The sequence below is a fragment of the Chiloscyllium punctatum genome, chromosome 42 (assembly GCF_047496795.1).
Source record: "Chiloscyllium punctatum isolate Juve2018m chromosome 42, sChiPun1.3, whole genome shotgun sequence".
Taxonomy (NCBI): Eukaryota; Metazoa; Chordata; class Chondrichthyes; order Orectolobiformes; family Hemiscylliidae; genus Chiloscyllium; species Chiloscyllium punctatum.
The window spans coordinates 3,506,523-3,518,976 of record NC_092780.1 but is presented as its reverse complement, the minus strand read 5'-3'; the positions used below and the strand labels follow the sequence as shown (position 1 = coordinate 3,518,976).

The 12,454-nt window shown below is 49.3% G+C and overlaps 1 protein-coding gene across 3 annotated transcripts in view; it reads right to left on the bottom strand.

The window, feature by feature from the left end:
* Positions 1-3,529: 3,529 nt before the first annotated feature.
* cdk5rap3 (CDK5 regulatory subunit associated protein 3) overlaps positions 3,530-12,454 on the bottom strand; it is a 71,424-nt gene continuing 62,499 nt past the window's right edge. For all 3 annotated transcript variants that reach the window (XM_072561226.1, XM_072561224.1, XM_072561225.1), the window contains 4 exons: positions 12,146-12,234; positions 9,012-9,217; positions 8,033-8,204; positions 3,530-4,595 (listed from right to left, as the gene is read on the bottom strand). In XM_072561226.1, coding sequence (XP_072417327.1) covers positions 4,530-4,595; positions 8,033-8,204; positions 9,012-9,217; positions 12,146-12,234 — 533 coding nt within the window. In that variant the 3' untranslated portion in view covers positions 3,530-4,529. The remainder of the gene's footprint in view (positions 4,596-8,032; positions 8,205-9,011; positions 9,218-12,145; positions 12,235-12,454) is intronic.

Here is a 12,454-nt window from a genome sequence, read left to right as displayed (position 1 = left end):
CCCTGTCCACCCGATCTAACCCTCTGATTATTTTATATGTCTCGATTAAGTCACCTCTCAACCTTCTTCTCTCCAACGAAAACAACCTCAGGTCCCCCAGCCTTTTTAACAACCCAATCAATCTGGGTGGCAGGGATCTATGTACCTGAACACCGAGATCTCTGCTCTCTACACTACCAAGAATCTTACCATTAGCCCAGTACTCTGTGTTCCTGTTACTCCTTCCAAAGTGAATCATCTCACACTTTTCTGCATTAAACTCCATTTGCCACCACTCAGCCCAGCTCTGCAGCTTATCTATATCTCTCTGTAATCTACAACATCCTTTGTCACTATCCACAACTCTACTGACCTTAGTGTCATCTGTAAATTTACTAACACATCCTTCTACACCCTCATCCAGGTAATTTATAAAAATGACAAACAGAAGTGGAGCCAAAACAGATCCTTATGGTATACCACTAGTAACTGAACTCCAGGATGAATATTTCCCATCAATAACCACCCTCTGTCGTCTTTCAGCTAGCCAATTTCTGACCCAAACCTTTAAATCACCCTCAATCCCATGCCTCCATATTTTCTGCAATAGTTTACCGTGGGAAACCTTATCAAATGCCTTCCTGAAATCCATATACACCACATCAACCACTTTACCCTCATCCACCTGTTTGGTCATCATCTCAAAGAACTCAATAACGTTTGTGAGGCATGACCTACCCTTCACAAAATTGCGTTGACTATCCCTAACCAAATTATTCCTTCTTAGATTATTATGAATCCTATCTCTTATAACCCTTTCCAACACTTTACCCACAACCAAAGTAAGGCTTCACTGGTCTATAATTTCCACAGTTGTTTCTATGCCCCTTCTTGAACAAAGGAACATTTGCTATCCTTCAGTATTCTGGCACTATTCCTGTAGACAATGATGACATCATGTATTTCTGGAGAGCTCATCATTTGAGCTATTCCCTCAAACTCTCCTCAACCATTGGTCCATCATAAGACCATGAAAAATAGGAACAGAAGTCCTTTGAGCGTGCTCCACCATTCAATAGGATCACAGCTGATCTAACATTCCTAATGCCCACTTTCCTGCCTTTTTCCCAAAACCCTCCATTCCCACACATGATCAAGAATTATCCCTCATTGCCCGAAAACAGTGTCTTGTTCGATCACTTCAGAGGCCAATAAGATTTAACCAGATTTAATACAACACATGTTGGACACAATAGTTCCTCTAGTATTACTATAAACCATCACTCTGAGGAATGGGCTGATGGTGGGGTTTTGGAGGAAGGTCCCTGGTGATTTTTTAGCAGGTTTACACTGGACAGTAGAACTAATTATTACTGATTCAGTCTACCCCTGTCCTAGCACACGTCAACAAGATTGAATTCTTTTCAGTCCATAATATTAACTCCATTTGTCCCTCCACAGATGCTGACCTGCTGAGTATTTGCAGAGTTTTCTCTCATTTTAGCAACTACTTGCAGGGGAAAGGGTTCCAAATCCATGAATTCTCACTGAAATTGTAATGGCGATAGCTGTAAGCTGCGGATGAAATCCCAGGTGTGGAACTCAAGAGCACAATGGAAGAGGATTTGACCAGTTGGTCCTTGCTGATCTCACATTCACAGCTTCACCAAGACTGCCCATATCCACATCCATCACCTCAGCCAATTCCCACCCTCTCTCACGTTGTTAAAACCCACACTCATGTTTTTGTTGCCTCTAAACTTGATTGCTCCCATTCTTTCCTGACAAACTTACCTCCCACATAAAGCTCGTTCAAAATTCTGTTGCTTGCATCCTAACTTCAAGTCGATTCTCCCTCACAACCCTGTATCAGCTGACTCTAGATCCGAAGAGATTAGTTCTAGATTAGACAGTGGATCAAAAAAATTCTCATCCTTGGATGTTTTTAATCCCTCCAATCCCCTGCTCTCTTGTCACCTATGTAACCTCATCCAGTCTTGCAAGTATTTGAAATCTCAACTCTTCTGATTCTGGTGTCTCCTGCATTGCTGATTTTAACCATTAACAGCATCTTTTCAGCTACGTTTTTGCCGGTGCCCACTCCAAAGCCTTTCCCTTCAACCTCTCTCTCCAATCAGGCTTTTGGCAAACTTTTCCCAAGACGTTGTCCAGGTTGGCTGAGAGTCTAGATTAGAGTGGTGCTGGAAAAGCACAGCAGGTCAGGCAGCATCCAAGGAGCAGGAAAAACCAACGTTTTGGACAAAAGCCCTTCATCAGGAATAGAGCTTTTGCCCGAAACATCGATTTTCCTGCTCCTTGGATGCTGCCTGACCTGCTGTGCTTTTCCAGCACCACTCTAATCTAGACTCTGGTTTCCAGCATCTGCAGTCCTTGTTTTTATCCTGAGAAGCTAAATGTTTTTATTGATAATATTCAAGATAAACACTAGAGGGAGCACTTGCAGCTTTGAAGACGCTATGTAAACACACAAGTTGATGTTTTGTTGTCTACCCTTCAGGATAGAAGATTGAGAGTGATCAAACTAAGGTTTTTGAGACTTTCAAAAGGACTGTATAGGGTAGACAGACAATATTTCCATTGGTGTGGTGTTCAGAACAAGGGGGCAAAGTATTAAAATTGGAGCTATACTGATAACGGGCAATTTCAGAAAGTCTATAGCAGGTCACAAATCAGCTTTGTCCACTTCCTGGTACATACCCTGTGCTTCAGGAGTATCCTGTATGTGAGTTAATCCATTGTACAGTTGTGGTGATGATCAGATCACTCCCTTGAAGCCCCCAGCACTGCCACCCAGTGGAACTCAACTCTCTTGCTCGATGTAACAGCTCTTGTTTGATTGGATGTGTTCACACTTTAATGGAGGTGGTGTAAATGTGTCACGTACTGATTATCACAGGTCACTGAAATTCTTGCTTCAGCCTGATTTCAAGCTGCATTACCTGAGACAGACACTAATGGGAAGTATATTCAGCGACAGAGACATACACCTGGCTGAGTGCAGCACACACAACGCCACCAGTGTCTCAGATATAACAACAATCAGGAAGGAGTGGTTCACTGTTTAGAAAGCAATGTACTGTTAGGGTTAACAATGAGTGATGTTGTCAGTGAGAGGCAGAATACTGAACAAATGAACTCTTCTACCCAAGTGTGTCTGAATGTGATTGAACATTCATACATGTCTGGGTATGTCTCTGTGATGTGTGTGTGTGGAATTTGCCTGTTTATTGCTGCTGCATGATGTATACACTGAGATCACAGCACCACCAGCTGATTCAACCAGGGTGGCGGGGGGGGGGGGGGGGGGGGGGGGGGGAAAGGGGGTGGTGGGGGGGTGGTGGGGGGTTGGGGTGGGGGGTTGGGGGGGGGGAGGGGGTGGTGGGGGGGTGGGGGGGGGGGGGGAAGAGGGGTTGAGGCACCGAGCTGTGGCCCTGAATATGTTCAATGTTTCTCAACAGGAATGACAGGCTGCTCCTCAGTGTAAATATTAACCAGTGATAGTCAACAAGGACCACATCTTTAAACTGAGTTAAAAAGCTCCTCCTCACAGGGACAAAATACAATTTATTCAGTTACAAAATGTTAACCAGTAACAGGGGAACCTCGATTATCCGAATACCAATCATCCGAAAATAGGATTATCCGAAGGAGACCTCCAGGTCCCGATGGAAACATTACATAAAGACGTGTTTCCAAGTGATTGTGTCTTTTGTTTACAGTGATTAAACAGGCACCGACTCCAAATGACTGACCTCCCACCTTCTCTCTCTCCATCCCCACACTTTCCCTGGAGTTCTACACAGGAGTGTACCCTGAACCCCCCTTCCCCAATAATCTCTCCAACATCGTCCTGTACAGGGCAAAGGTGCAACCTGTCAAAAAGTTGCAGTAAAGACTTGTGTGTGTCTGTGTGGGTGTGTGTCTGTGTGCGCTATTTGGAGTCTTACCCCACAAAAGCAGCGGCAGTCTTGATGTTGGTGTCCAGTCCAACTGCCCCAGAGAGGGGGGGGGCAGTGTTGCACGGGGTTGGTTGGGGGTTGGGGGGGTGTGTTGCACGGGGTTGGCGGGAGGGAAGGGGGGTTGCGCGGGGGCAGACTGTGTGCTGTGTGCTGCTGCAGTCTCCTGAATAGGGAGCAGACTTTAGAAGTTTCGAGCCCCAGAGGAAAGGCATTTAAATCGATTCACCAACTAATCGATTATCCAAATGAAACAGTGCCCACCCATCACCTTCAGATAATCGAGGTTCCCCTGTATACAGCCTCTGATATACCATCTATAATCAAGGGCTTTGAAAATCTTTCCTTTCCATGTCTTCAAGGGGAGGTCACAGCAAATTTAAGTCTTTAAATCCCTCGCAGTTCCTAAGGTACATCAGTGATCAAAGATTAGGGTCTTCATCTTATTCATTTTTGTGTTAAATCCTTAGTAAAACTTTCAATCTTTGGCGTGAGCAGGAAGTCCATAAGCAAGTGCCACTCTTGAGTGTGAGCAGGAGGATCCAGTGGGTCTGGGCACCGAGCGAGTGGTTATTACACGATGACCCCCATCAGGTGCACCTGGCGGTTCTGGTACCGTTTGGAGATATCGGTCTCAATCTGAAAGAGATAACAGAGAAACTCACACTCACACTCAGGGACTCACACTCCCACTTAGGGGCAGGGACTCACACTCACGGTCACGGTCAGAGTCAGGCATTAATACAGTCAGTGGCTGACACTTGGGATCTGTCACATGACAACAGAGTGGTCATTGTTGTAATGTAGGAAATTGAGGGTCCATTTCAGCAGATTCCCACAAGAGAACATACTCCAATAGGAGAACATGATAAAGCACAGAGCATCGACATCACTGACTGGGAGGAGAAAACAACATCTCCTGAACCACCAAGGCTAGAGCCGAATGGAGGCTCAGGGATCCAACTGTGGGAAGGAACAGAGTCAGCAGATGACAGAGAATGATGGAGATGGACCTCAGGCTGCAGACTCTAATCCCTGACACAATGTGACCCCACTGCAATAACCGTCCTCAATCACAACTGGGATCTTCTATCAGGAGGAGAGGCCCAGCCCAAGCAATGTCACCCTCGATTCAAAGGGACCATCACATCACTGAACACCTTGATGATACGATCTGATATCATTGTGCTGTTGATTCAGGGATAAATACTGGCAAAGACCTCACTGCTCTTCTTACCAACAATGATGCAAAATCTTTCACATAAACCCAAAACAGTATTTAATCACATCTGACAAACAGCACCCACGGACAGTGCGGCACTCCCTCAGCACTGACCCTCCGACAGTGCGGCACTCCCTCAGCACTGACCCTCCGACAGTGCGGCACTCCCTCAGCACTGACCCTCCGACAGTGCGGCACTCCCTCAGCACTGACCCTCCGACAGTGCGGCACTCCCTCAGCACTGACCCTCCGACAGTGCGGCACTCCCTCAGCACTGACCCTCCGACAGTGCGGCACTCCCTCAGCACTGACCCTCCGACAGTGCGGCACTCCCTCAGCACTGACCCTCCGACAGTGCGGCACTCCCTCAGCACTGACCCTCCGACAGTGCGGCACTCCCTCAGCACTGACCCTCCGACAGTGCGGCACTCCCTCAGCACTGACCCTCCGACAGTGCGGCACTCCCTCAGCACTGACCCTCCGACAGTGCGGCACTCCCTCAGCACTGACCCTCCGACAGTGCGGCACTCCCTCAGCACTGACCCTCCGACAGTGCGGCACTCCCTCAGCACTGACCCTCCGACAGTGCGGCACTCCCTCAGCACTGACCCTCCGACAGTGCGGCACTCCCTCAGCACTGACCCTCCGACAGTGCGGCACTCCCTCAGCACTGACCCTCCGACAGTGCGGCACTCCCTCAGCACTGACCCTCCGACAGTGCGGCACTCCCTCAGCACTGACCCTCCGACAGTGCGGCACTCCCTCAGCACTGACCCTCCGACAGTGCGGCACTCCCTCAGCACTGACCCTCCGACAGTGCGGCACTCCCTCAGCACTGACCCTCCGACAGTGCGGCACTCCCTCAGCACTGACCCTCCGACAGTGCGGCACTCCCTCAGCACTGACCCTCCGACAGTGCGGCACTCCCTCAGCACTGACCCTCCGACAGTGCGGCACTCCCTCAGCACTGACCCTCCGACAGTGCGGCACTCCCTCAGCACTGACCCTCCGACAGTGCGGCACTCCCTCAGCACTGACCCTCCGACAGTGCGGCACTCCCTCAGCACTGACCCTCCGACAGTGCGGCACTCCCTCAGCACTGACCCTCCGACAGTGCGGCACTCCCTCAGCACTGACCCTCCGACAGTGCGGCACTCCCTCAGCACTGACCCTCCGACAGTGCGGCACTCCCTCAGCACTGACCCTCCGACAGTGCGGCACTCCCTCAGCACTGACCCTCCGACAGTGCGGCACTCCCTCAGCACTGACCCTCCGACAGTGCGGCACTCCCTCAGCACTGACCCTCCGACAGTGCGGCACTCCCTCAGCACTGACCCTCCGACAGTGCGGCACTCCCTCAGCACTGACCCTCCGACAGTGCGGCACTCCCTCAGCACTGACCCTCCGACAGTGCGGCACTCCCTCAGCACTGACCCTCCGACAGTGCGGCACTCCCTCAGCACTGACCCTCCGACAGTGCGGCACTCCCTCAGCACTGACCCTCCGACAGTGCGGCACTCCCTCAGCACTGACCCTCCGACAGTGCGGCACTCCCTCAGCACTGACCCTCCGACAGTGCGGCACTCCCTCAGCACTGACCCTCCGACAGTGCGGCACTCCCTCAGCACTGACCCTCCGACAGTGCGGCACTCCCTCAGCACTGACCCTCCGACAGTGCGGCACTCCCTCAGCACTGACCCTCCGACAGTGCGGCACTCCCTCAGCACTGACCCTCCGACAGTGCGGCACTCCCTCAGCACTGACCCTCCGACAGTGCGGCACTCCCTCAGCACTGACCCTCCGACAGTGCGGCACTCCCTCAGCACTGACCCTCCGACAGTGCGGCACTCCCTCAGCACTGACCCTCCGACAGTGCGGCACTCCCTCAGCACTGACCCTCCGACAGTGCGGCACTCCCTCAGCACTGACCCTCCGACAGTGCGGCACTCCCTCAGCACTGACCCTCCGACAGTGCGGCACTCCCTCAGCACTGACCCTCCGACAGTGCGGCACTCCCTCAGCACTGACCCTCCGACAGTGCGGCACTCCCTCAGCACTGACCCTCCGACAGTGCGGCACTCCCTCAGCACTGACCCTCCGACAGTGCGGCACTCCCTCAGCACTGACCCTCCGACAGTGCGGCACTCCCTCAGCACTGACCCTCCGACAGTGCGGCACTCCCTCAGCACTGACCCTCCGACAGTGCGGCACTCCCTCAGCACTGACCCTCCGACAGTGCGGCACTCCCTCAGCACTGACCCTCCGACAGTGCGGCACTCCCTCAGCACTGACCCTCCGACAGTGCGGCACTCCCTCAGCACTGACCCTCCGACAGTGCGGCACTCCCTCAGCACTGACCCTCCGACAGTGCGGCACTCCCTCAGCACTGACCCTCCGACAGTGCGGCACTCCCTCAGCACTGACCCCCCGACAGTGCGGCACTCCCTCAGCACTGACCCCCCGACAGTGCGGCACTCCCTCAGCACTGACCCCTAATGAGGAAACACTGTGCTGGTGAAGTTGAGACATTTGTCCTTTCAAGTGGTAAGAGTAACAGATACCATGGCTCTCTGGGATGAAGAGCAGGGTAGCTCTCCCCAGTGTCCTTCAGCCACACACTGGAACAGTCTGATAGTTATCGGAACGCAGTTTCTGGGAGCTTGCTATGTGCAAACTGACTGCCGTGTTTCCTGCAATGAGAACAGTGACAGCACGTCACTGACTGGGAAGCATTCCCTGATGATCTGAACGTAGATTCAAATGTTCTCTCACCGATGGCAACAGAGACTGCAACAAACATTTTACATTTTTAATGTGAACCTCGCTCGAGTGTGGGATCGAGGGAGTCACTTACTAGCTTTCGAAGCTCTTTGGTTTGCTGGATTAGAAGGTCCAGTTTGGGTTCAAGGGCAGCCTGTTCCTCCAGAGATTGCTGTTGCTTCTTGACCATCTGATGTTGCTTTTCTCCCACGGTGCCTGCCTGTTTCAGCTTCTGTTGCAGGAGCTCAGTCACACGGTCAATGTACCTGCAGCAGTGGGGCAGCAGCACCGTTAGATACACACAACGTACTGAACCCTCAGAGTAAGGCTTTCAATTTCCTCCCCAGCCTGGTGCCTTGTAGACTCCCAGGCTTTCATTGGTCCTTGGGCCAGGGCAGGGGGATCGTGGTGATAGGGGCCCCTGCAGAGGAGCAGCATCACTGGCCTCTTTAACCCAGGAGTTATCATTGTCGTTACTGATACACTGGTTAATGTGATAATAACCTGCCGAGCAACCAGGGGATTATCAGGAAACTTCAGATAATTTGGCAATGGTTAGGACAGTACAATATAAATTGGGGGAGAATGTCGGGATGTGGAACTTCACTGTCATTGCTTATTGCCAGTCCAGTTCAGATTGACTCAGTTCAGTAGACAATCTTAGCCTGCTTGGCACACCTTCCTCATTCCTGAAGAAGGGCTTATTCCTGAAACGTCAATTCTCCTGCTCCTTGGATGCTGCCTGACCTGCTGCGCTTTTCCAGCAACACATTTTTCAGCTCTGATCTCCAGCATCTGCAGTCCTCACTTTCTCCACACTGGATTAAACACACATCCTAGATTCTCGAACTCACTCTCCTTTCCCACCAGCTAAAAAATGGCTGAGGCCAGTGAGTCAATTCAACATTCAACACACAAAACCAGAAACCCAGATCCAACTGAGTAACAGAACAGGCTCAAAGGGCTGAATGGTCTCTTCCTGTTCCTATGTACCCCTCCCACTCCACCTAAACCACAATACAGTATCACTCCCAAGGGGCAATTCAGTGAATGAAATGAGATCAGCATCAAACCTGGGAGAGGCATGGATCATGAAGAGATGCCGCATCTTTACATTGGTCAGTCTCTGGATGAGATCCTTCACTCGCGTTGTCATGGCAACAACCTTTGCCATATCCTGACTCTGAATGATAGCTGGAGCTGTTTGGAACTGGTTGATGGAGAGGATGTCTGCCTCCTCATTCATCTCTACAAGCCTCTGGCTCAAGAATTCCTGTAACTGAGATCAACAATTCAAAAATGCAATCCGGAAACCAGCCACTGGCAACAGATGTTGATAGAAAAGCTCACTAACAAATTCGGAACAAAATGCTAATGGTGACCCTTGCAAATGCTGACTTGCAGAGATTGGGGAGAGTAGGTCAGTTCCTCTGATTCTCCCACAGATCAGACTCCAGAAACAACAATCAATGAAGTAAGAGTATCCGATCAATACACCTCTATACGTTGACTGAATCGGCATCGCTAGGCTACTGGAGTATCCCAGGCTCAAAACAAGAGTCCAGACTTTGCTACAACTCACTAGGGAGGAGGAAGAATGAAGGGGAACACAAAGGAATTCCAACCCACAGACGACCTTCCAGCTCAAGGACATTTTCCTGCACCATTCCCATGTCCCTGCATAACTAGAAATCACAAGTTCTAAATTGGAAGAAGGCCAATTTTGAAACTGTTCAGGAAAGAATTTTCAAAAGTTGACTGGGGTTGGATGTTCGCAGTTAAAGTGACGGCTGGAAAACGGGAAGCCTTCAAAGCTGAGATAACAGAAGTCCAGAGGTAGTATGTTCCTGCGAGGGTGGTAAGTGTAGGGAATGCTGGATGACGAGAGAAATTGAAGTTTTGGTCAAGAATAAGAAGGAAGCATATGTCAGGTAATACACAGCAGAGATCAACGGAATCCCTAGAAAAGTATAAAGGCAGTAGGAGTATACTTATGAGGGATATCAGGAGGGCAAAAAGGGGATATGAGATAGCTTTGGCAAATAGAGTTAAGAAGAACCAAAAGGATTCTACAAATACATTAAGGACAAAAGGGTAACTAGGGAGAGAATAGGGCCCCTTAACAATCAGAAAAGCCGCCTATGTTTGGAAACGCAGGAGATGGGAGAGATACTAAACGAGTATTTTGCATCAGTGTTTACTTTAGAAAAGGTCATGGAAGATAGAGAATGTGGTGAAATAAATAGCAACATCTTGAAAAACGTCCATATTATAGAGGTGGTGGTGTGGATGTCTCAAAACACATAAAAGTGGATAAATCCCCAGGACCTGATCAGGTGTACCCGAGAACTCTGTGGGAAGCTAGATAAGTGATTGATGGGCCTCTTGCTGAGATATTTGTATCACTGATAGCCACAGGTGAGGTGCCAGAAGACTGGAGGTTGGCTAATGCAATGTATTCATGAGGGGTATGGATCGGGTGAATAGACAAGGTCTTTTCTCTGGGATGGGGGCATTCAAAACTAAAGGTTTAAGGTGAGAGGGAAATGTTTTAAAAGGGGCCCAAGAGACAGCCTTTCACAAAAAGGATGGTACGTAGAATGAGTTGCCAGAGGAAGTGGTGAAGGCTGGTACAATTACAGCATTTAAACGGCATCAGGATGGGGACATGAATAGAAAGGATTGAGAGGGACATGGGCCAAGTGCTGGCAAATGGGACTAGGTTAATTTAGGATATCTGGTCTGCATGGATGAGTTGGACCGAAGGGTCTGTTTCCATGCTGTACAGCTGTATGACTCCATGACACTATATTTGGTGGTTATGAAAGCTCTACAGAAAGTCAAGTCTTTCATTCAAATGTCAAAAGCGGGTGAAAAGAAAAAAACATTGCTGGTTATTTCAGGCTGATGTTTTGGAACAAAACAAATCTAGCAAGTGTTCACAGCTGTAATGGTACAAGGACCATGCAATCTCCAAATGTCCCTCACTCGCTGTGATAACCACCAGTTTCCCTCTGTCAGGCCTGTGTAAGCAGTGAGCATTCCAGAGGGCAGGGAACTGCACTGGATTCTGCCACCACCCTCATCAGCCAAGGATTTCCTACTTTTCATTCCACTCTAGGGGCTCTCACAGTGAATTAGTCCTGAAGGAGAGTCTAATCGGACCTGAAAAGTTAACTCTGCTTTCTCTCCACAGATGCCGCGAGGCCTGGTGAGTTTCTCCAACAACTTCTGTTTTAATTTCAGATTTCCAGCACCTGCAATATTTTGCTTCTATAAGAAATTGATATTGGAATTAATACTGATAGTGTGGGTGTGCTTGATGGGTTATGTGCACACACTTATGCTGCCATACTCTGTCTCATCACAAGCAGCATTATTGGAGATCTGAAAACAAGGAGGAAATGGAGAAAAGGTGGAGGTGAACAAGGAGAAGAATAGATATTGTAACTTCAAGGGAGCAAAGTAGTGTTCACCCCAGGGTCCGTGAAGTACTTCACAGATATTTTCTTTATACTGGAGCACGGGAACAGGAAGAGATCATTCAGCCCCTCATACCTGTTCTGAACTTCGTCAGATTATTGATCTGTACCAAACCCACCACAACTCCATAACTAGATCGGCATGTGGACGAGAATGGAATGGTGTAGGTTAGGTGGGCTTCAGACTGGTTTCACAGGGTGGCGCAACATCAAGGGCCAAATCTACTCTACTGTGCTGTAATGTTCTATGTTAAGCCTTTTGAACAGAAAATGTGCTCACTGGCACCACACTGTGGCCAGAATTAGATCCATCCCCTCTGCAGTGTTTAACATGCACCAGAGCAGGACCTTTTACCACAGACTGGATTAGTGGTGCTGGAAGAGCACAGCAGTTCAGGCAGCATCCAACGAGCAGTGAAATCAACGTTTCGGGCAAAAGCCCTTCAACGGCTTTTGCCCGAAACGTTGATTCCGCTGCTCGTTGGATGCTGCCTGAACTGCTGTGCTCTTCCAGCACCACTAATCCAGTATTTGGTTTTCAGCATCTGCAGTCATTGTTTTTACCTTTTATCACAGAGTCATACAGCATGGAAACAAAACCATTTGCTCCAACCCATCCATGCTGACCAAGTTTCCTAAACTAAACTAGTCCCACTTGCCTGCCCAATCGTGAACACTGTATTTTGAACATCTTTCCAGTATTTATATTTCCAGCTGAAAATTACCTCCATGAGTTCGTTAATGAACTGGTTCCTGGTTTCCGGGTTTTCCAGAATAGTTAGAGCATCGTTCCCCTTTGCCACTCCATCATCACCTAGAATCAGAAAAATTAGAAAAATAATTCATTTGTGATTATAAAAGCATTGCATTGAGTTGAATTTCAATATTATCCTTAATTGGTCTGGTACCTGGTTCAGAATATAATATTCACATAGGCGAAAGTGAGGACTGCAGATACTGGAGATTAGAGTCGAGAGTGTGGTGCTGGATAAGTACAGCTGGTCAGGCAGCATTCAAGGTGCAGGAGAATCGAC